The 21,273-nt window shown below is 46.6% G+C and overlaps 9 protein-coding genes across 10 annotated transcripts; 5 read left to right on the forward strand and 4 right to left on the reverse strand.

The window, feature by feature from the left end:
* Positions 1-1,237: 1,237 nt before the first annotated feature.
* ONS95_002676 (uncharacterized protein) lies at positions 1,238-4,741 on the forward strand. Its single transcript, XM_058495946.1, has 4 exons — positions 1,238-1,847; positions 1,909-2,031; positions 2,134-3,728; positions 3,788-4,741. Exons 1-4 carry the CDS (start codon positions 1,842-1,844, stop codon positions 4,497-4,499), a joined length of 2,436 nt encoding a protein of 811 aa, XP_058354675.1. The 5' UTR covers positions 1,238-1,841; the 3' UTR covers positions 4,500-4,741.
* Positions 4,725-6,421, reverse strand: ONS95_002677 (uncharacterized protein). 2 transcript variants are annotated; one of them, XM_058495947.1, is made up of 3 exons: positions 5,770-6,421; positions 5,428-5,629; positions 4,725-5,340 (listed from the first exon to the last, which is right to left on the reverse strand). In XM_058495947.1, exons 1-3 carry the CDS (start codon positions 6,111-6,113, stop codon positions 5,029-5,031), a joined length of 858 nt encoding a protein of 285 aa, XP_058354676.1. In that variant the 5' UTR covers positions 6,114-6,421; the 3' UTR covers positions 4,725-5,028. The 2 variants fall into 2 exon arrangements, with proteins under 2 accessions (XP_058354676.1, XP_058354677.1); XM_058495948.1 differs by having other exon boundaries at positions 4,725-4,970; positions 5,033-5,629.
* Positions 6,422-7,027: 606 nt separating this feature from the next.
* On the reverse strand, positions 7,028-8,132 carry ONS95_002678 (uncharacterized protein; the record flags this gene model as incomplete). The annotated part of the gene is made up of 3 exons (XM_058495949.1): positions 7,028-7,806; positions 7,858-7,901; positions 7,954-8,132. 3 exons carry the CDS (start codon positions 8,130-8,132, stop codon positions 7,028-7,030), a joined length of 1,002 nt encoding a protein of 333 aa, XP_058354678.1.
* An 882-nt stretch (positions 8,133-9,014) lies between these two features.
* Positions 9,015-11,131, reverse strand: ONS95_002679 (uncharacterized protein; the record flags this gene model as incomplete). Its single annotated transcript, XM_058495950.1, has 8 exons — positions 9,015-9,195; positions 9,250-9,371; positions 9,422-9,620; positions 9,758-9,890; positions 9,940-10,365; positions 10,413-10,705; positions 10,757-10,876; positions 10,947-11,131. The coding sequence occupies 8 exons, from the start codon at positions 11,129-11,131 to the stop codon at positions 9,015-9,017; spliced, it is 1,659 nt and encodes a 552-aa protein (XP_058354679.1).
* A 1,567-nt stretch (positions 11,132-12,698) lies between these two features.
* ONS95_002680 (uncharacterized protein) lies at positions 12,699-13,559 on the forward strand. Its single transcript, XM_058495951.1, has 3 exons — positions 12,699-12,865; positions 12,920-13,053; positions 13,151-13,559. The coding sequence occupies exons 1-3, from the start codon at positions 12,862-12,864 to the stop codon at positions 13,397-13,399; spliced, it is 387 nt and encodes a 128-aa protein (XP_058354680.1). The 5' UTR covers positions 12,699-12,861; the 3' UTR covers positions 13,400-13,559.
* A 587-nt stretch (positions 13,560-14,146) lies between these two features.
* Positions 14,147-15,554, forward strand: ONS95_002681 (uncharacterized protein; the record flags this gene model as incomplete). The annotated part of the gene is made up of 2 exons (XM_058495952.1): positions 14,147-14,670; positions 14,739-15,554. The coding sequence occupies exons 1-2, from the start codon at positions 14,221-14,223 to the stop codon at positions 15,552-15,554; spliced, it is 1,266 nt and encodes a 421-aa protein (XP_058354681.1). The 5' UTR covers positions 14,147-14,220.
* Positions 15,555-16,600: 1,046 nt separating this feature from the next.
* On the reverse strand, positions 16,601-17,545 carry ONS95_002682 (uncharacterized protein; the record flags this gene model as incomplete). The annotated part of the gene is made up of 2 exons (XM_058495953.1): positions 16,601-17,175; positions 17,245-17,545. 2 exons carry the CDS (start codon positions 17,543-17,545, stop codon positions 16,601-16,603), a joined length of 876 nt encoding a protein of 291 aa, XP_058354682.1.
* A 716-nt stretch (positions 17,546-18,261) lies between these two features.
* Positions 18,262-19,783, forward strand: ONS95_002683 (uncharacterized protein). The gene is made up of 3 exons (XM_058495954.1): positions 18,262-18,627; positions 18,689-19,440; positions 19,516-19,783. The coding sequence occupies exons 1-3, from the start codon at positions 18,480-18,482 to the stop codon at positions 19,642-19,644; spliced, it is 1,029 nt and encodes a 342-aa protein (XP_058354683.1). The 5' UTR covers positions 18,262-18,479; the 3' UTR covers positions 19,645-19,783.
* On the forward strand, positions 19,784-21,192 carry ONS95_002684 (uncharacterized protein). The gene is made up of 2 exons (XM_058495955.1): positions 19,784-20,300; positions 20,459-21,192. Exons 1-2 carry the CDS (start codon positions 20,196-20,198, stop codon positions 20,618-20,620), a joined length of 267 nt encoding a protein of 88 aa, XP_058354684.1. The 5' UTR covers positions 19,784-20,195; the 3' UTR covers positions 20,621-21,192.
* Positions 21,193-21,273: the final 81 nt, after the last annotated feature.

Raw genomic sequence — 21,273 nt, forward strand, 5'->3', positions numbered from 1 at the left:
TCCTGGCCGCGACATTTCAGGAACAATTTCTCGATCCGAAAATCAATCCTAAAGTGCCAAAACCCCCACAGTGACCGAGTGAATTATCGTTATGGAATTCACGGAAGGCACGATGCAGAAGTTTCAAGAGTCTAGGTCCTTTCACTCAGACATTTACCAAATCCTTCATACTTTTCCAAGAGTCTCGACGCGCAAACGACATATGGCGAGGTCCACGTTCGTGAATCGACTTCAGCAGAACAGCTACATTACTCAAGCAGAGCCAGATAACTTCGTGCTGAAGCTCGAGCTCGAGAGTCAAGGAGAGCTTCTGGCAGTACTCGAACCAATCCCACAGGAAGAGGAAGAAATACCAGTCCAAATATAAGCCCTGATTACAACGCAACGACATACGGGAGCAGCTCAACGCTCGATATACATATAGTTTCGATTCAATTTACTTCGAGCCCCTCAATCCTTCTTTCTCTTCGGAAACGAAAACACTGGGAGAAACCACCGTACTGTCAACACTGTCAGTGTGTCACACACCACCACACACATCACCACAGAACTCAACTCAACACCTTCCAATCTCACTCCCACACACTCACCTTCAACATGCCTCTCCATATGCTAATGATTCTCACATGCTGCAATTGCGGTCAGACAACCACGATCAAGCAGCCCGAGCTCACACCGGGAGCGGTGCAGTGTTGCACGTGTGGACATTGGGAGTGTAATATGTGTGAATTTGAGGATGGGAAGGGGAAGAGGTGAGAGGCGGGTAATAGTGGAGAGGAAGGAAGGAGATGAGATGAAGGGGACGAGAAGGGATGGGGATAAGGGTTGTGCTTTGATTTGGATCGATTGAATAGGAAAGGTTCAAGGAAAGGTTGAGATGAAAGTGGCTCTTCTGCATGGAATGGGAAGGGACTTTGACATGGATAGCAGTAGTGTATGCGGGTGTCCATGTTCACTCATACATGGAAATATAAGAGTGTGCCTCAATGATATCCAAACTGGATAGTGAGACAGAGACAACGTAGTATTCAACAACCACAACCAAAAGATAAATAAATGAAGAACCGCACATCCAAAGCGAGAAAAAATAATTTCCCCACCTTCCAAATCAAGAACAAATAAACGTCAGGTTTGGCTCAAGATCGCCGCCCTCCCTAGATCTCGTGGCACATCAAAGCTGTCCGTCCGTTTCCGTGGGGTCAGCCGCAGGTCTGAACTGGTGTTGTCCACCGTTCACCGCGGGGTTCTCGGCAGCCAGCGGCGGCGCTCCATGACCCCGGATCTTCACACCACCCACCCAACAAGCCTCTCCCTGGCCAAGTTTTTACTTTCGCATTTCGCTGCATGCATACAGTACACGCATGCCCGCGTCCTCGCACACCAAGGCACATGAAGTACAAGAACCTTGTGAACCTTGTGAACCTTCTATCACCAGCAAGCTACAGTGCCTACCTTATGCACCTTCTCCATTAAGCTTCTGCACCGCATGAAAATGTAACGTATACCAGCCGATCGCAATCTTATCCTTGTAAATTATGCAAGAGGTGTACTACGTAAGGTAAGGTAGGGACAGTATGCGGAGAGATAAAGATATATATATTTCCGATGGCTCCTCCCGGCGCGGGGTGGAGATGGTGGCTTGGTGGCGTTTGTTGTCGCTGCTACAGTGCCTGATTTCTATCTTTCGTAAACTTGATTGAAGATGGGCTTTATGAGATTTCTTCTTGCTGCTGCTATTGTTGTTGTTGGAGTTGGAGGAGGACCAGCTTTTGTGAAAGCTCAGGCGGAAGGTTCGACCTATGACGTTCTTGATTATGTCGATCAGTTGATTGGGAGTAGCAATGGAGGTATGTGTGGGAGAAGTGCTCGAATTGGAGTGAGTTGGGATGATTACTTATGGATGGATAGGCAATATCTTTGCGGGTGCGACGATTCCTTATGGTGAGCTGTTCGTGGCGGAGTGGAGAGGTGGTGCTGATATTTGCAGGAATGGCTAAAGCTGTTGCGGACACGGATTCTGAGAGTAACCAGGTGAGTTTGGTTTGCTACCATGATACTATGAGCGTTTTCAAATGATTTCTCATTTCCAAGGGTTTATGGTCACCTATGAATTTGTAGCTGATTCGAGATTAGGGCGGCTTCACGACCGATGGCGCCAACATCACAGGTTTCTCAAGCATGCATGACTCTGGGACCGGAGGAAACCCATCCCTAGGAAACTTTGCACTCTTCCCATATGCCGGATGTTCAGGCGACGATGTGAATGGGTGCAACTACCCAAAGAAATCCAGGAAAACCAAATTCATCAACAGTACCTTGAAAGCGTCCCCGGGATACTTCGGACTGCAAATTCTCAGCGGAGTCCAGGTTGATATGACTGCAGCTCACCACACCTCTCTCTTCCGCTTCAAGTTCCCGGCTACGGATCAGAGCGGAAATCCTTCTAAACCTTTGATTCTCCTGGACTTAACGGACCTGTCGGATTCTCGCCAGGATAACGGGACGGTGACTGTTGATGGGACAACAGGTCGAATGAAGGGAAATGCTCGCTTTTTGCCCAGTTTTGGTGTTGGGAATTATGTCGCCTACTTCTGTGCTGATTTCTCCGGGGGCACGATCCGAGATAATGGTATCTTCGCCAACAGCCGAGCAAGTGCTGATGTCAAGGCTCTGACAATCTCACGATCTATCAACGGATATCCTCTTCCTGGAGGAGCTTTCGTCAGGTTCAATCCGCCTGGTGATACCGCTATTCTTGCACGAGTTGGTGTAAGTCTCATCAGTAGCGAGCAAGCTTGTTCAAGCGCAGAGAAAGAAATTCCTTCGTTCGATTTCGCTGCAACACAGAAAGCTGCCGAAGACATGTGGCGAGAAAAGATTAGCCCAGTGGTGGTCAGTAGGAATGGATTGAATAAGTCCATGTTGACAAATTTTTACTCGGGGATATATCGCACGTTCGTCAACCCGCAAGATTATACTGGAGAGAATCCGCTCTGGAAGAGTGATGAGCCGTACTTTGACTCGTTCTATTGTATTTGGGACTTGTTCAGGTCTCAGATGCCGTTCCTGACTGTGGTTGATCCTGCTACTGTTGCACGCCAGATTCGATCTCTAATCGACACCTACAGGCATGTAGGATGGCTTCCTGATTGCCGGATGAGTCTTTGCAAAGGTCTTACTCAGGGGGGATCAAATGCCGACAACGTCCTTGCTGATGCTTACCTGAAAGGTATTACCGAAGGCATCGATTGGCAGACCGGTTACGAAGCAGTCGTGAAAGATGCAGAAGTCGAGCCTTACGATTGGTGCTGTGAGGGAAGAGGAGGACTCGATAGCTGGAAGTCTCTTGGCTACATCCCAGTCCAAGACTTCGACTATAAGGGCTTCGGAACGATGACAAGAAGCTTGTCGCGGACATTGGAGTATAGCTACAACGATTTTGTAATTACCAAGATCGCCGCAGGACTTGGTGGAAGGCAGGCTGATGTTGAGAAATACACTGCTCGAAGTGGAAATTGGAAGAATCTGTTCAAAGCCGATCAGACCTCTTTCATCAACAGCACAAATACTGGATTTACGGGATTCTTCCAACCTCGGTATTTGAACAGGACGTTCGGCTTTCAGGATCCTCTCACATGCAGCAATATCGATACCAATCCAAACAGCGTTTGCTCTTTGCAAAACACTGCAGGGGAAACTTTCGAAAGTTCGATCTGGGAATACTCCTTGTAAGTCAACCAAATTTAGCAGCAATGTTTACCATCTCGTCTGACAAACTCCGCGACAGCTTCGTCCCCCACGACCAAGCAACCCTAATCACCACATTCGGCGGCCCAGCAGCCTTCGTCAAACGCCTCGACTACCTCCACGACAAAGGAATCACCTACATCGGCAACGAGCCCGCTTTCTTAACAGTCTTCCAGTACCACTACGCCGGCCGCCCCGCCCTCTCAGCAAAGAGATCACACTTCTACGTCCCATCGTTCTTCCAACCCACCCCGGCCGGACTGCCAGGCAACGACGACAGCGGCGCCATGGGCTCCTTCGTTGCTTTCTCCATGATCGGGCTCTTCCCAAACCCAGGACAAGACGTCTACCTCATCATCCCGCCATACTTCGAAAGTGTCTCTATCACGTCACCTGCTACTAACAAAACTTCTACCATCAGGAACATCAATTTCGATTCGACGTACCAGAATATATACATCCAGTCAGCGACGCTGAATGGTCAGCCTTATACTAAGAACTGGATTGATCATTCGTTTTTCACGGAGGGGAAGGAACTCGTTCTTGTTCTGGGGAGTACGGAGAGTGCATGGGGGACGCGGGTGGAGGATTTACCGCCTAGCTTGGGGACGTATGAGGGGTTTGGGAATTATACAGTCAATGAAACGGAGAGTTTGAGAAAGAGGGAGAGGGAGAGGGAGGTAAGCTATGTAGAGGCTGATCTTAGGGGTGGGTTGGGGAAGAATAATGGTGGTGCGTATTGGGCGGAATGAGTGATGAGTATCAAACCAATTTGCGGAGCAACAAATTATTGCTTCTGTGCTGTACCTCACCGCTTGTGCTAATAAAGCTACTCAAGCCACTAAGAACAAACCGGACAATCATCGAAATAAGTTAACGCTGATATATGTCTCACAATCCGGCATATCCAGGGATCATGTGCCTTAGAGGTGTGAAACCTCATGACAAGCACGACTCATGACATCAAATCATAGAACGGCAAATAACATTCGTGTCTTATTTTTATGAATCTTGACGGCTTTGGCATGCGCTATACCCTATATAATTATAGGCGATATTACTTGCGATGTGCAACAAAGGATGAGAGTTCCTGTGAAATTTAAGGTGCCAAGATGAAAGTTCTGGAATGTTTCCTCTAACAAGCACATCCTTAAAAAGTCAAAACTCTTGTTCCCTGTAAAATATTCTACCTCCACAACAAATCTCACGAAAGTCGATATGCACTTCTCCAAATCAGCTCAGTCCTCAAAATTTCAAAGCGAGTTAAGGAAAAATTATGACTTACTCATAAATCACCTCCGCCCCCTTCCTCATCCCACTCCCCACCCACATCCCACAATTAACCTTATCCCTATACCTCTCATCCCCGGTCTCCATCTCAATAAAAATTCGAAACTTATAACTACTCGGATCCACCCTATCAGCCTGTTCGGGATCCAGAAGCTGCGCGAGAATCTCAGGCGGTCCTGTCCGCCACCCGTGCGTTTTGACCACGATGTGAGCGGGTGGGTCGTCGTAAGTTTGGAGGATGTAGTTTGTTTGGAGGTGGGCGGAGCCGTCGCTTATGATGAGTTGGCTGTCTTGACCGCCGGGCTGGAAAGTGTGAGTAGGGATGTACTTTTGTATGGATGGATGGATGGATGAAGGAATCGGAAGAGTTGGTGGGGTAATGCGACTCACTAAACAGATTCCTGAGCCCCAGGAGCCTGACCATTTGCCTCCGGTGAAGGATATCCAATTCCGGTGGCCGAACGGTGTAGGGCCTACTGAGATACGTGGGTTGAGAGTAACGGCCATACGGAAGTCTAGGTGCAAGCTTGGATGAGGAAGTGATAGATCTGGGTAGGGATAATGAGACGCCTGGTCTGAGGCTCGGGGTGTACTTGAGATGAATTAGCCTAGGTCAATGATGATGTTGAAGAAGACGCAACGCCACATGATTACAGTTGACCAAATGAAGCCATTAGTGATAAAATCGGACGCCAGAATATAGAAGTGAGAGAAACTAAGAACCCATCTTACGCTTCGGTATCTGGCATTGACCACAGCAGAGGCTGCTGATCCCGCGTTGACATCCATCCCATCTCTCCGACACCATTCGGCTTACTACTAGAGTCCGAAGCCCACCCTACACGCATTCTCGGATCACTATCATCGGCTTTCTTTGTGACGTCTTGAAAATTGCCTCTCGACACGTCTGGGCCATACACTGTCCAATTCGTGTCTGGCGAGGCGGCGGTTTTGTTGCCCGAACTCATGTCCATGCGATCTGGTTGTTGTTCTTGGGGAGCAGCTTGATTAGGTTGGTTCAGACCTTGATCTCTTGCATACATCATGCTCAAGTTCCTATAGAAACTTGGGTCCATTCTGTTTGGAGAGGTACCTATCTGCTGAGCATATGGCCAGCCGGATTGATGGTGCCGAGGGAAACACTCGAGCCGCTTCTGAGCCGAGTTGTAGTAAAAGCACTTCCGAAAATCGACTTCGGCCCTGTGATGATGCTTCTGAGTAGAGGACGAGTAGACCAGTCTGATCTTGACACGGTTGAATTACTGCTTTGGATTGTGAGTGAAGACAGAAGTCGGATGCAAGTTTCCCCTCTTACGCCCATGCCCCACTATTGTCAGCCACGCCGCCTCGCTAAATTTGTGGCGCTCAGGGGGGCTGTGTGAAGACATCAAACAACATCTTGAACTTCCATACTGCGTACTTCATATGGGAGTGCTTTTTTGGAGTCGGTTCATGCAGCCGGGATTGGTTCTTCAGCTGCAGTATCTTGAATGGTTCTAGGCATCCTAGATTTTCATGGGAGGTACTTCGTGAAGGAGCGTAAGAGAAGACTAAACATCGCAGGTCCTGATGCGATTATTCTCTTGACTCTCATTGTCAAGAAGGGATTATACTAGAGAGCATATTCGTACGCCGAAAGCGCTCTAAGTGAATGAACGTAGAAGAGAAAGCGGACCTTCGGTGCTTGAATCGAGGAATCAAAGTACCCTTAAAGGTTTCATATTTTGAGGCGAAGGAGAGAAAGCTGGCAGCAACTTACTCGAATGATTTCGTGAGTACTGGCCATTTCAAGTGACTTTTGAGGAGAAATGAACGACTGAATCAAGTATGTACAAATAACCTCCCCTTCCCGCACGCTTCCATATATACAAACATCCTCTCATACCCTGTCGTGCAAATCAGCATGGAGCTCCTGCTGGACAGCTGAAGAAATAGGATTGCTCGCTTACCCAAGCGTCCCCCACTCCGCACGACACCGCTCATATACTTCTCAAGCGTATTGTTGCAAGATGGACAGGAAGTTCTGATATCCAACGCCACTCGGTGGCTCGAAGCTGTAGATGTAATCACCCCACCATGGTCCTCCGCCCCACCACAAAGCACCTGTCCAAACGTCCTTGTTGGCAACCATATATGACAACATATCAGAAACAGCAGACTTGCACTGTTGATTGTTGCCACCAGCGAATTCTCCGAGGATACCCTTCTTATTGTTGGCCTTCAACCATGCGGTAGCAGCCTTGATGCGTTCAGAGCCAATTGTAGAAGAGACACAAGCAGTCGAGGTACCAGATCCATCGCTGTCAAGATACTGATGCATCTCATAGATTATCTTATTCTGGGGGTCAGAGAGTGACACGAGGTCGGTATTTCCTGACGTGGTCCATGTCCAAGCTCCACTATAGCTCGTACCCTCGACGAAGATGTATTGGCTGGTCGCGCCAGCGGCTCTGACACCGTCGATGCAGGCTTGCATAAGATTCTTGGTGCTGACTGAACCCATGTCGTGTGGCTCGTTGTTACAATCAAAGATGACTTTGCTATTAGAGGCGAACAGCTTGGCTGTTGTAGTCCACCAAGCTTTAAAGGCCGAAAAGTCACTTATCACGTTCCCGTAGTAGCGTCCGAAGTTGTGAGGATCAACGATGGCGTATGCGCCTTTCGTGTTTGTGATATAGTTCACGTAGGATGTAAGTCCCTGAGCGTAGGCTTGATTGACACTGCCAGTCATTTGTGAGGGGATGAGACGCTCCATCGAGAACGGAATACCTGCGATAATTAGCTTCTAAGTCGGATTCATAGCTACAAAGGATGTCATACGGAAAGCAGTCATCCCTTTGCCAACCAAGGTATCAATGGTAGATCTATTAATGCGTTAGGTGTGATAGCGACATCTCGCCCAAGTAGAGAACGTACGTTGGAGGCCATATGTAATCCTTGTTCAGGGTTCCTGGGAGATTCCCGCTGCCAAACTCAGCACCCGACTCATTGACACCAAAGAATTGAAAGTTCTTTGCTCGCTTTTGTTTGTCTGAAGGAGCAGCAACAGCTAGCACTGCTGTGCTGGCAACCAGCAGCAGGTTCCCTAGATGCATGATTGGAGGAGCAGACAAGTGTAAAGTGTACTTCAGTCAAGAGGAAGAGGATGTGCAAGAAGAGCATGTAGAAGAAGAAAAAGGGGATACTATGATGGTATTATATACATTTGTGTTTGCAGATGAATTTTGCTCAAGCATTGACTTTCATATGGAAAAATTCCCGATCGATTAAGTCGGCAGTATCTTTCGGGCAGGCATCTGAGTTTGACTAGATTACTGTTGGTATCTTGTGATCTATGGCCTGGGATAAATTGATATGATCCATTTTGATGTCGTCGCTTACTAAATCATAAGATAGTCCAAAAGCGAAGAGGCTGTTTCTCCACCAGTTGGGTATAAACATGAAACGTCCTAGGTTCAAGTAACAAACTTACAATCGCGGAGGAATGTGGTAAGCTTGTCTCGAAAATGTTGTCTCTGATCTTTAGCGAAATCATATTCTATGCATGTAAACTTACATTGACTTCCGAGTGAACTTTCTTCCTAAATGGAAATAGCAGTTATGATGAAGCACCATCAGCACCATTTCTTTTGGAGCGCTTCAACCGAACAAGAATCGTGAACAATCGAGGCATTTCATATCGCCAAATTAAATTGCAACTTTGCCGACCGTAAAGTCCTGATAATGTGTCAAATTATCATCCTAATGTGAAGCTCTTTCCTGATCTTATTCTGCGGAACGTAGCTCTCCGTGTGCTGGCAAAGAAAAAAGGGCCTTTAAGTTAACGATCCCCGCATTTGCGGGGTATATTCAGGGGCAACAGTTCAACGTATCAACAATTTGCCGATCTGCGGCACTCCGGCCCTCGCAGGCAATGTTTGATATCTGCTTACAATCAATTTATTGAAACTCAAAAGAATGTTGGTGTTCATAGTCAACTACTGGTTGGCCGGCTGAGGCATTTGGACTTCTCGATCTGCGACGAGCGCCCCGGTCTTGATTACTTCTTCCATCCACTTAGGGTCGATGGCTTCCTCACTGAGGTATGGAGTGAGATCGACACCCTCCTTGGTCTTGTTCATGTCTTCGTAGGTGAAGCCAAAGCCAAGGTATGCCCATCTGATAGATTTTTTGTAAACGCGTGACTGTTACTTGTCATGGGTAAAAGTGAACCTACGGATTGTGCCTGTTCTGGTATGTGATATTGTAATCTTCGTATCTGGGCTCTTGGATAACCTGACAGTAGTGAAGCGAGCTGCCTGGGAACACTGCATTGACTTTTCCGGTTTCGTTGTCTATCAAAATCAGGTCAGCTAATAACCAATCATCAATTAGGAGAACATACTTCGGAACCAAGCTCTACAGTCACTTGACCAGACCGTGTGCTTGATGAACTCTGGGTATGTGCGTTGAAGGCATCAGTGATATCTTGTTTCGGGGCAATCGACCGAATCGCCTCGCCTTGCATCTTTTTGATGAACTTAATTGCATAGTCGCCAACATAGTTCAAAGGCCCCATCACTGATCCGTTCTCAACTGGCCAACTTGGCCCAATAAATGTTATGAAGTTAGGCATATCCGGCACTGTGATACCAAGATAAGCTTCAGGACAGGCCTTCCATTTATCTGCCAAGTCGACCCCGTTCTGGCCCACGACTGGGAACCGAGGCCGGTAGCTTACATCGAAGCCGGTTGCGTGTCGACCTTTTTCGCGTTTCCGTCAGTGTCGATCACTGAATCTTCAGTAATCTTGTTCACTGCAGCAAAGTGTACATCGACATTTGGCTCTTGGATAGCCTTCAAGTATGGATCACCTGAGAAGATCAACACGTTATCTTCGCAGATTGAGCGCGGAGGCATTACCTGGAGTGATTCTTCGACAGCCAATGTCAAATTTGGGTGTGAACCCCTTCAACAGCCTTTCATCCTTGATATGCTCGGCCATTCTTGCAGCAAACATTTGCTGCGCCGCTTTCTGTCCTTCTGAATTGGTGAAGAACAAATCCCAGAGACCATTAAGTTGCCCTTCCAAGTATCTGGCATGCTCCACCAATGCCTTTGTATTTGTTCGAAATTCTTTGCGCTGCTCTTCTGCATATGGCGTGGCAATACCGTCATTACCTGCGATAGATATGAACCAGATCGCTGTTCGAACGTACACATCAATGTGCTTCACAAAAGGCTGCATGCCTGGTAGGGTTTGGATCGATGAGGCTCCCGAGCCAATGATCGCGACTGAATCGTTCTTCCATTGCTCTTCTTGGTAGTCCTTTGGCCAGGCAGCAGTGTCTACTGTTATCAGTGTTCTGTTGCAAACTAGATGGTAGAGAACGTACGGACAACTCTGCCTTTGAATTTGTCCAACCCCTCGATATCCGGCCATTTGAAGTTGTTCAAAATGCCAGTTGCATGAAGAAGTAGATCGCACTTTTCCTCAAACTCTTTAGGCGCCGAGCCAGCCTTGGTCTGGCAAAGCCTGACGGTCCATTGGCCTTCTTCCTTATTCCAGTAGCATCCCACAACTGCTGTATTGAAAGTCATGTACTTTCGAAGATCGAACACCTCACAGACTTTGTCCAAGTACTTCCATATGTCAGGAGATCGACTCGCATAGAGAGGCCAATCTGGACTTCAAGATTCTGTGTTAGCTTTCTCAGGGGAAGTCAGCTTTGAGGCTTACTTAAGAGCAAAGTTGAAAGTGCAGGCATGTGAGGGAACATCGCAAGCTGCATTAGGGTACCTGTTCTCCAGCCATGTTCCTCCAACGTCTTCGTTCTTCTCATATATGACATGTTCCACGCTAGGCTTGTCAGTACTTGGATGAGATACCAGTGGACTTTCTTGAAGACTTGGAAAGGTCAGGTTCGTACTTCTGGCATTGCTTTTGGATCTTGTAAGCCATCATAATCCCAGATACTCCAGCACCAATTGTCAGGACTTTCATTCTTCTGTTCTCGGGAGACCGGAAAGTGATGTTTGGAATGACGTAGCCGTCATTGTGGCCATTGGTATCCGTGGTACCATTTGCTCCCAGCTGGGATATGTCGGGGGCCATCTTGGAAAAGAAACTGCAGGAGGATTTCCAGAAAGAATTGCAAAGAAAGGTAGGTTGGTACTAGTCCCTGGTTCTTGAAAGAATTTATGCAGACTAAGATTTTCCCAAATATAATCTGCCTCGTAATTATGGGGAGGTGAGTTTTAGTACGAGGTGTCCGACTACGATGAAGGTTGCATGACATTTGACGCCTCAACGCGGGGTAAGGATGTGCGGATAGTTTAGTAGCAGAAAGCCTAGATTACTACTAGAAGCTTGCCTCAAACTTCCGAAGAACACTAGTGCTGGCTTTCCCTGATTGGAAGATCTTTGTGAGACTCGAGTTGTTCTGATAACTTGTCTTCAAGTAACAAGAGCTGGTCTTTGGTACACCACCACATGTCGTTGGGTCTTGCTTGAACAGGTCATTTAACCACTGTACAAAGCTTATTCGAGATTATCTTCTTAAGAAGTCTATGAGCCACGCATCTAGAAAATGAGCTATTAAAGTTTGGCATGTTTGTAGAGCTATCTTAAGGACGTTAGTGTACAGAATAGAGTCGTACGTGATCCAAAAACTTCCCTTCTCTTGTTCTCCAGCTTCGTGTTTTTCTACTTTCATCACAGGCTGTCTAGTACTGAGCAAGATGTTCCATGCACCTAGACGAATGGTATCGTACGATTGCTTGTTCGGGATACACAGACCGACTAGTTGATAGACTTTCGGCTTTAAGGTGCGGGGTTGGTGGGACTTTGCTTCTGGCAGTGGTACCGACGACATGTCCGCCTGTATACTTCTTGGACCACGGTTCACGTCTTCAAGGGAAAATTAGTCCCATCCAGATAAGGACAAGATCGCGGTAATCTGATGGCTTCAGATAGCTGTTTACATAGCGAAAGTTGTTGCCGATTGTTTGTTGATGTAAGTGGGGCGAAGTAAAGAAGGATGTCGCTAAAGCCCCTGCCTCGGACAATGCGGGGTCGCTTAAGCTCGTGAATACATCTAGAAGCTTGTTGCCAACTATCTAGTAAATTTAATGTTGAGAAGCGACATCATCCTTTCTTTTCTGTCATTCTCTTCTTCCAAGTAAAAGGTCACTTTTTGACTGTGAAGCTAAGGCACATCCTTCTTTCTTCTCTCACTATGACCTTACAGTTTTTACATCCTGTCCACCTCCCAGTATTAACTTCGCAAGCCGTGTACGAAACCAGAATGCTCGTCAGGATACCAAGGCTCCTACTAGTAACGAAGCTCGTCAATATGACCGAAGACCCCTTTGAGCTTTCTTAATAAGCCTGAATCTGATCGTGTTTAACAATCTGCTCAATCAGCAGCGGTAGCGTCATGTGCTCAATGTCGGGAAGCTCGGTCACGTGCTACTCGTTTCTGCAGATGTCTGAAAATCTGGCATTGGCTTGAATGATCAGAGATTGAATGACTGAACTCGTATGGTGCTTGATTCGAACAGTTGTATATTGAATTCACTTGTTCAACCTGGTTCGTCAAGTGATATGGTGGGATAATGAGCGGCCTAATCTTGCCAGGCTGCAAGGCTGCATGTTTATATCACGACTTTATTGTCAATAAGATAGCTTGGCGCGTCTTCAAAACCCGTACCTAGGTTTGCCTCAATAAACTTCTTCGTGCTTCCTCCACATCCACACACAAACTACCTCGCACCACATCGAATTTGCAGAGCAACGAAGTAAACCTCACTACATTCAAGCCAAACAATAGGATTACAATTGAAATGTGTATGTAGCACCACCCTCGAATATAAAAGACGTTTACTGACATGATAGGAACAGCTACCTCACGGAAAAATTTTCAGTTCAAGGTGAAGAAGGAGGACGTTACTGCTCACGCAAAGCCCACTCCGAATTCTCAAAGACTCAACGACTCCCTCAATCAACTCTCTAGTGCTTACGCCAGTGATAACATGGTGCGTAGAACATTTCGTCTCTTTCTTCATCTTCAGGCTACATGCTGCTGTTCCACACCTCCTCTAAATCACGGCTGACTTCTCTGGGCCCTCATAGAGTGCCATCCACGACGCCCTAACCTCATTCAATTTTGACCTTGAGTCCGAAAAGGAGATCGAGAAGAAACGCATCAAAGTTAAGAAGGACAACGAGTTCGCTGAGCAGTTCGACAAGAGTCTTGATGTCAAAGACAGTGGCAAGGCTGAAGTTGCGATGGAGAACGAGATCACGAGGAAGGGAGGCAGCAAGGGAAAGACGGTCAAGAAGGAGACCTGCTGTGGTTGTGGTGGATGTAATGAACTTTGAGAGCATATTTTCTACGAAGGAAGGCACTTGATAGCCTGGGCTGCGTACGCATAATTCTTAGCATACGAGTAATGATAGAGATTGTTTGTGCGGTTCAAGTTGATAAAGTTCGGGCTGGTAGCTACCTCAACCATTCTTGGTGAAAGAACAGATTAGGGCCTCTCAGAAAAATTCTTTCAAAGACTCTTGGCACTTATTTTCTATTTGGGAGAACCGCTGTGAGTTATTACTCCCAGCCTGACCTCTGGCTTTAAGTGGTGCCCTTTTCCACACTGGTGTACTATTCGTTCATCCAAAAGAGCTATTCAGATTTATCCTAATTCTTTGGCTCCTTTTTATTTATGTTCGTGAAGTCCAGGCTTTGAATATAATATTCTGAAACCTCGCTTAATTGTTTACTAATCAACCCATGCCAAGACGTGCATAATCCTCCCATGAATTGAATTGGTGGGAACTGTGGAACGTCTGTCTTTAGCAGAGGGACTGAAGGACTGCCATTTGCCATATGAATTTGGTCAAGAAGCGGTATCAAGACTACTGAGTAGCAGCATCCGACTCCTCACCGCTTGGAAATATCTAAAGTCTACTGATTCTCTCACTGAGAATGCTTGGAAACTCTAACTGACCAACGCAAAAAGTAAATATTCTGGTGAATACTGGTAAACTTGTACTTTTTAGACCTCTCCCATTTGATTGTCACTTCTTGTCTCAATAGCGATCAGGTCTGGTCAACAGTCAATTGTCTAAGGGCTCTTGGGTCCCACTTTCAAAATACTTCTATAACTCAACTTTCCTCTGCTACGCACCATAAAATCTCAAATATGTTACCAGTAATGGCACCTTTTCGTTTAAACACCACCACCAGAGACGTTTTAGATCGTTCCAGCAGTTCCGAAGAAGTCGATTACGCTCCAATTCAGCTACCTCCGGTCACAAATCTGAGTCGCTTGGACCCTGACTGTACGCAACCCTCAACACTTGCAAATATGCCAAGCCAATCTTTCACACCGTCTAACAGAATGCCAGCAAAAAGGCTCAACTCCCTCCAACAACGTCTGAAAGCTGCCAGGAAAGCCAATTATGAGCTCACACTTCAAGTGGCCAACATCGAGCATCAACTCTACACGGAATGGGACTCACTCTCTTTTGGGTCAGAATCTGCTCGAAATCGTCATACTGAGCTTGCGATGGAGCAGAAGGAGTGGTATCGAGAGTTGAGGAATGTACACAAACAGCGGATCCAGCATTTGGAGATGGAGATCCAAAAGGAGGTGAGCCCCAGCGCCCTCTTCGCGGCACACTCAAACTTAAGTACTGGCGATTTAACAACGTGACACAGTCAGATTACATGAATTGGCGTGATTGGTCACCCGTCGAACTCCTCATCCGCTGGAAATCAGGCAACATGGATTACTCCATCTTCAAAGATCACGAAGCCACATACCGCGTCCAAAATGCGTTCAAATTGGAGGCTGGACTTAAACCTCCAAGGCTTAAGGTTATTGCTCTGGTTTCCACCCAGGTTGCTGCTGGATGGTACAAGGTTCCGACTCAGTCAATCGATTGGGAAAACCGAATTCCTATACCTGGTTACGTGGACAAAGACTTTTCTGAGGATGGAAGACATGACACCAATCTGCACGCTATTCAACATGAACCTCGGGACGAATTTGTCATGAGAGGAAATTCGATACAGATGGACGGCCAGTATAGGACTGGGCCACAGAGAAATCTGGTGCGAAAGTTCGACGGTAACGTTGAGCCGCGGCCATCATCACGAGAATCTCGTTACAAGGAAAAAGTCGACGATTGGCACTGGGAAATGGAGCCGGGTACCGAGAGTTTCATTCGCATGGAGGATCAAGAACTACAAAACCGCAATCAGGGCTACATCGATGCCGGCTCACGCCAGCGAACTAGACTGGGTGTGGACCTCGATCTTCAACTCGACGATGAAAGTTTCCCAATCCCAGACGACCATTCCCACTCCCGCCCATCCTGGGCAAACAACTACCCAAACTACGAGTACAGTCAAGAAGTGCTCGATGACATTACCGCCAAGGCTTACGCACCTGAGAAACCGAAGAAGATCGTACCGATGATTGCTGGACGTCCATTCTCGAGACCAATCGTTGCGCGTGAGTATGTAAGTTAAATTGAGATTGGGAGACAGTGAATGTGGATGCGTCTGAGCCTGAGAGGAACGTGTTTTGCGTTGGATTCTATGGACTTGAGAGGGCGAATCACATTTATACAAGAGGCTCGAGGAGATTAGACAATGCGGTGAGTTTGGAGAGAGAAAACACAGGCTATGATGGTGTTTGATTTGGAGGATGTTGTATAGTTGCAGCTATTTGGAGATGCTGGAAAGTGCTTTGACGAGCTTCATATGTGCCCTTTCGTTGATTTTTTACGTTGGATAATCGATGGTCTCCACAGCTTTGCGATAAGAGAATGCAAAGTCCGTTCGTCCGTTTAGTTCGAGTTTGAATTCATCATTTGTGCCGTGCAAGCCATGGAACAGTTCTGCTTACCTTGGCCATTCATCGTATCCGCAGCATTTTCATGTACATCTCAGATTGTAATATTGTAAATTGGACGCATTTATATATGTCGAGGAGCCTTTGTAACATGAATTCGAAGTCTCTGAGTTGGCAGCAGTATCAGGACTAAGCGAGCGTGGTGTGTTTACCTTGGCTGAGATGGAGAAAACAGGCCACTTTCAGCTCAAGCTTGTAGAATTTTGAGTGTGGTAGTAGAAGTCTAAAACCATCACTGATGTAAAATTTGGTTCCTATAATAGTGTTCTTGTATCGCATGTATCGTCTCCGGATTTAGTCGAATGGAGGACATATCGTTCCTGACACAATTTCTAGAGTCAGAGAAAATGAAAATCACAATACCTTTAGTTTGAAAACTTTCAAGATTAGGAATTGTGATGGAATAAGTCATTAACCCATTCACGCCTTATATTTGTTCCAGCTACCACAAATTAGATCCATTTCCTTCGTGCGTGCTCCTTTCTCAGTCCTTAACCCCTCCTTTCCAATACCCCTTAAAATTTCCCCTCACTGCGCCTCGTAAAAACCATCCTCAAGCATATAACCCATATCCTCAATCCTCCCTCCCAAGTCCACATATATCCCAAATGTCTTTTCAATCTCCACAAGATCCACCCCTCAACCCCCAGATGAAACTTCTCTAATCCTCAATCTCGGGATCATAATCCTCATCAGCAGGGTTATCAGGCTCCTCGAACACCTCTGAATGGTCGTATTCTTCAGAAATGTATTTAGAAGATGGATTAATATTATTTTGCCTCTTTCCTATGCGATTGTTCTTCTCGCCGATAGGTTTCGGATTGGGGCGTTGGATAGCGGTATTGAACGGCAAAGGACGGGGAGAGTCGGTTTTGTAGGTGACTTTCCAGATTATCTTTCTATATGAAGGTTTGGAGCAGATTCTCTCGGGAAGGTTCGCAGTAGAGGTTGAAAGGGTGTTGCTGCACAATTGTCTTACTCGTTGAGAAGATTCGGCACGGCATGGTATTTGGTGTTTAGCTTCGGTAGGCAATGGAGATGGTACGACTCGGTTCGATCTGATCGTGTTTGAAGTCGAATGTTGTGGCTCAGGAGATGGAGCCCGAGATCTAGCTAATCGAATTGTGGTTTCCAACTTGGTCTCCCTGGCTCTTTCTTCGACTTCCTCGAGTTGCTTGGTTGCCTCTGTGATTTTGATTATTCGCTCAATTTCGGCTTGGGCAATCTTAGCATGAACTGAATCAGGGTCAGCCTTTGTTCAACAAAATTAAACCACCTGAGAAGAAAATTGAGGTTCAAACTCACGACTTTCAATCTCTGCCATGAGTACGTTCTTCCTCAACCCCATCGTCTTTTTGTTCCTCTCCATCTGCTTGCGTTTCTTGTCGAGTCTTGCATCGAGTTTTCGTGCTTGTCGGTCAACCCATCTGCGGTCTGCAATATTTGTCAACTGAGGTTCTGGTAGTTCCAGAGAGATAGGACGAACACTTGCGACTCGTGTCACTGAAAGCAGAATGCTTTTGGGTGATGGCTTTCTGATATTCTGCAGTGGCTGCCACAGCTTGTTGATATGATTAGCAAGAAGAGTCTTTAATGAAGATTGCATGGCGACGTAATCTTACCACTCTTGTTACTTTCTTGTATCGCTTTGATCAAGTTTTGACGCTCTTTCTCCAGAGCAAGAAGAATAAGATCAGGAGAGGCTAATTATGGGGTCAGCTATTAGCCCCACCAAATCAGAATAAGGGAAACGTACACATCTTGATCAGTATAATATACTCTTCGAGTATTCAAATCGTGATAAATTATCTAGGTGTTGTTATCGCAACTCGAGTGGGCAATATTGAGAGTGGTTGGCAACGAATGCGAGGTGACTATAGTTGAGAATGAGAGAGTTGAAGATGGTCAAGACAGAGCCTTGTGGAAGCCTTGGCATATAGGAAAAGATAGTCAAATACGCTTTCTCAAGAGTTCACTTTGCAAAACATTTTTGAATTTGGTGCTAGCCTGATACCCAATCTTACCAAGTGTACCAAGATCACAATGAGCCAGGATCACGATGAGCCAGGATCACAAACTCCCAGTCGCAGAACAAAAAGTCGCTGCTGAAACACATCTGTTGCATTCGAACAATGAGAAGTATTCCGCAGAGGTATGATATGCTGTGTACATGATTTAAGTCACAAATCGTACCTCCGGCAACCTCTCTCCCAGAGTAACATTGTTTGTTTGTTGATCAAGAAATAAGCGAATCCACCACCCTGATCAATCCACTTTGCGATCGGCCATCCGACTTGATTTGGAAACTACAATTACGAATCATGCTAATCCTTGAAACATATCTTTCTCGATATGTTATGTCATTTTCCACCTTTTTGCAAGCAATGGCACAATAACGTGCAGGGAAGGCTGACTCCTAGCCGCGCATGCAAGGCTACTTCACGGAGCTTCGGCGACCCCGCAGTTTCCTACATCTGACAGGAGATATTGTATATCCAGCAGTTCCCCCACCACACTCGAATGAAACCCCGCAGTAGTCTATGAGCCGGATCTCGCAGATTCAACAACACCTCAACATGGCTTCAAAATCACCTCCAGAATCAACATTCAAAGACGGAGCCTGGCACGGCCAAATCTCCGACGGAGGACCATTTCCCCCAGAAGCAGGCCGCTACCACCTCTACATTGGTCTGTGTCTCCCCCTCTCTCCCAGCACCTTCCCAAAGTTACAATTCTAACTACATCGTAGGCCTCTTCTGCCCCTTCGCGCACCGCGTAAACCTAATCCGCCACCTCAAAGGCCTCACCACCGCCATCCCCATCTCAATCGTCAAACCCTACCCAAAAGGCGACTCAACAGGCTATCCCGGCTGGAAATTCCCCTCTGAATCAGAACCGTACTCAGGCTCCACGCCCGACCATCTCTTCAACAGCCCATACATGCACAGTATCTATTTCCGAGACAAACCAGACTACAAGGGCCGGTACAGCGTGCCTGTACTCTGGGATACAAAGAATGATTGCTTGGTTAATAATGAGAGTTTGGAGATGTTGAGGAATTGGAATGAGGGGTGGAATTCGATGCTAGATGGGAAATACAAAGAGTTGGATTTATATCCCGAGGACTTGAGAGGAAAGATCGACGAGATTGGGGCGTGGATGCAAGCGGATCTCAATTCTGGAGTCTACAAAGCAGGGTTCGCACCAGATCAGGAAACGTATGATGAGAACGTCGTTCCTGTTTTCCAAGCTCTAAACCGGCTCGAGAAGATCATTCATGAGAATGGTGGACCGTATGTATTGGGCGAGAGGTTGACAGAGTTGGATTTGAGGTTGTATCCTACAGTGGTGAGGTTCGACGTGGTGTATGTGCAGCATTTTAAGTGTAATTTGGGGACTATTAGACATGATTATCCGGTGCTGAATGCGTGGTTGAGCAATTTGTATTGGAATGTGGAGGGGTTTAGGGAGACGACGGATTTTAAGCATATTAAGGAGAATGTGAGTATTTCTTCTACTGTTTCTTTGAATTGGACGAGCTTTTACGAATTGGAGGGTGCTAATCGGATTTAATAGTATACAAAGAGTCATGGAGATATCAACCCCAAAGCCATCACACCGATGGGACCAATCCCTGATATTGAGAAAGGTGTGGTGGAAAATTGGAGTAAACTTCAACCTGGCGGGGTAGAATTGCCCAAGTAGGTGGATACACCACCGACTAATCAAATTTACGAATATCAAAACATTTCCCGTAAAAACGAATCCTGTAAAGAAGCGATTCTTATCATCTCAGCAATTCCTGTATATTTCATATTTACTTTGCTTCTTGCCCACGATAAACCTACACATCCGAAAGTCCCGATCCAAGTCAATAGTGGGGTACCTAATATTCTCCATTCCCCGCGGCCAGTTCCGCACCCCTGACTTTGACCCCGCCATTCCGCCCTTATCCGACCCCTCATTTCTAAGCTTCCCTCCACCTGGACACGGAGAAATACCTTGTCCCATCTAAAGTCTTGCGTGGAACGCCAAACACATTAGACTTTCCAATTTCTCCGATTCCGATTCTCTCCTTCTCCTTCTCCTTCTTCTCTTCTTGTAAAGTTTCTCCGTATCAGATAATACAAGCAGTACTTCTCAATTCGTACCAGCTCCTGCAGTGTATCGTACCGGACTTTCAAATACACAACCAAAATCAAACAACGAGATCATCGAGATTTGCCTCTAGGTTTAGGGAAGGAAATACCGCAAAAATGGCAGGCAAAACCATCCGCGTTACAATGTTCAAGATCCCCTCCAAGGAGAACCAGCAGAAGCTCTTGGGATTATATAAAATTCTCAGCCAGACTGCGAAGAAGGTAATTCCTATCTCCCTCCTCTCCCTTCCCTTCTCCTCCCCTTCTCCTTCCCCATTCCCTTCCTCTTACCCAATCCCTCCCTCCGGCTCTCCCTCTCCGTCCCCTCCTACCTACTTCAAACTTAAAAACCATCAAGTCTAATCTCTCCCACAAAACAGGACGGATCCCCCTACATCCTCTCCCTCGAAGCCGGGCCCGCACACGATGACGTGAGATCCCAAGGCTACACGCTGATTGCGAAGAGTGAGTTTGGGAGTTTGGAGGACATGAAGTTTTATGATGAGGCGTGTGAGGCGCATAAGGAGTTGAAGGTGAGTTGACTGGGTTTGCTTCTGTTTATGTTGGGGTTTTGAGGGAGCGAGGAGAATGGCAGTGGGAAGGGATGGTGGTTTGGTTGAGGAGGGGGAGAGGGCAGATCTAAGGAAATCTGTGTCGGAGATATAGTCAGGGCCGGATGGCACAAGCAAATAGAGGGAGAGAGACGGGAAAGGGGAGATTTTAGATAATAAGTGCTAACTTGTGATGATGAATAGGCTGGTGTGAAGACTCTTGGTGTTGAGGGTATTATGACGGTTTACTTCAACCCGCAAGTATCGGCCAGTGTTTAAGGGAGTGTGCGGATGTGGAGGAATATGAGAAATAGAATGAGAAACGCGACGAAAGATATAAGGTCTACGTTCATGAGATACGATAGTTGGTTGAAGTGGCGCTGACATTGCTTCTGTTGCTTCCGAGACTTTCACTCTTGTGATTTAAAGAGGCATGTGTTGCCTTCCCACGGTGCCAGTGTTCACCAGCTATCTTTTGGTGAGTGCGTGAGTGCTTGAGTGAACGAGTCAAGAAAGGAATTGCTGTATTGTAGTGTTTTTCTAGGTAATTGTGAAAAGTGAGTTTAGCTACCAGGCCTTTCATCCCCCATTTACGGATCATATCAGAACAAACACACCTAAAGCTTCGCACCACCCTCATGTCT

This window comes from Cadophora gregata (assembly GCF_030347475.1).
Source record: "Cadophora gregata isolate MNR1 chromosome Unknown scaffold_11, whole genome shotgun sequence".
NCBI classification, from domain to species: domain Eukaryota; kingdom Fungi; phylum Ascomycota; class Leotiomycetes; order Helotiales; family Ploettnerulaceae; genus Cadophora; species Cadophora gregata.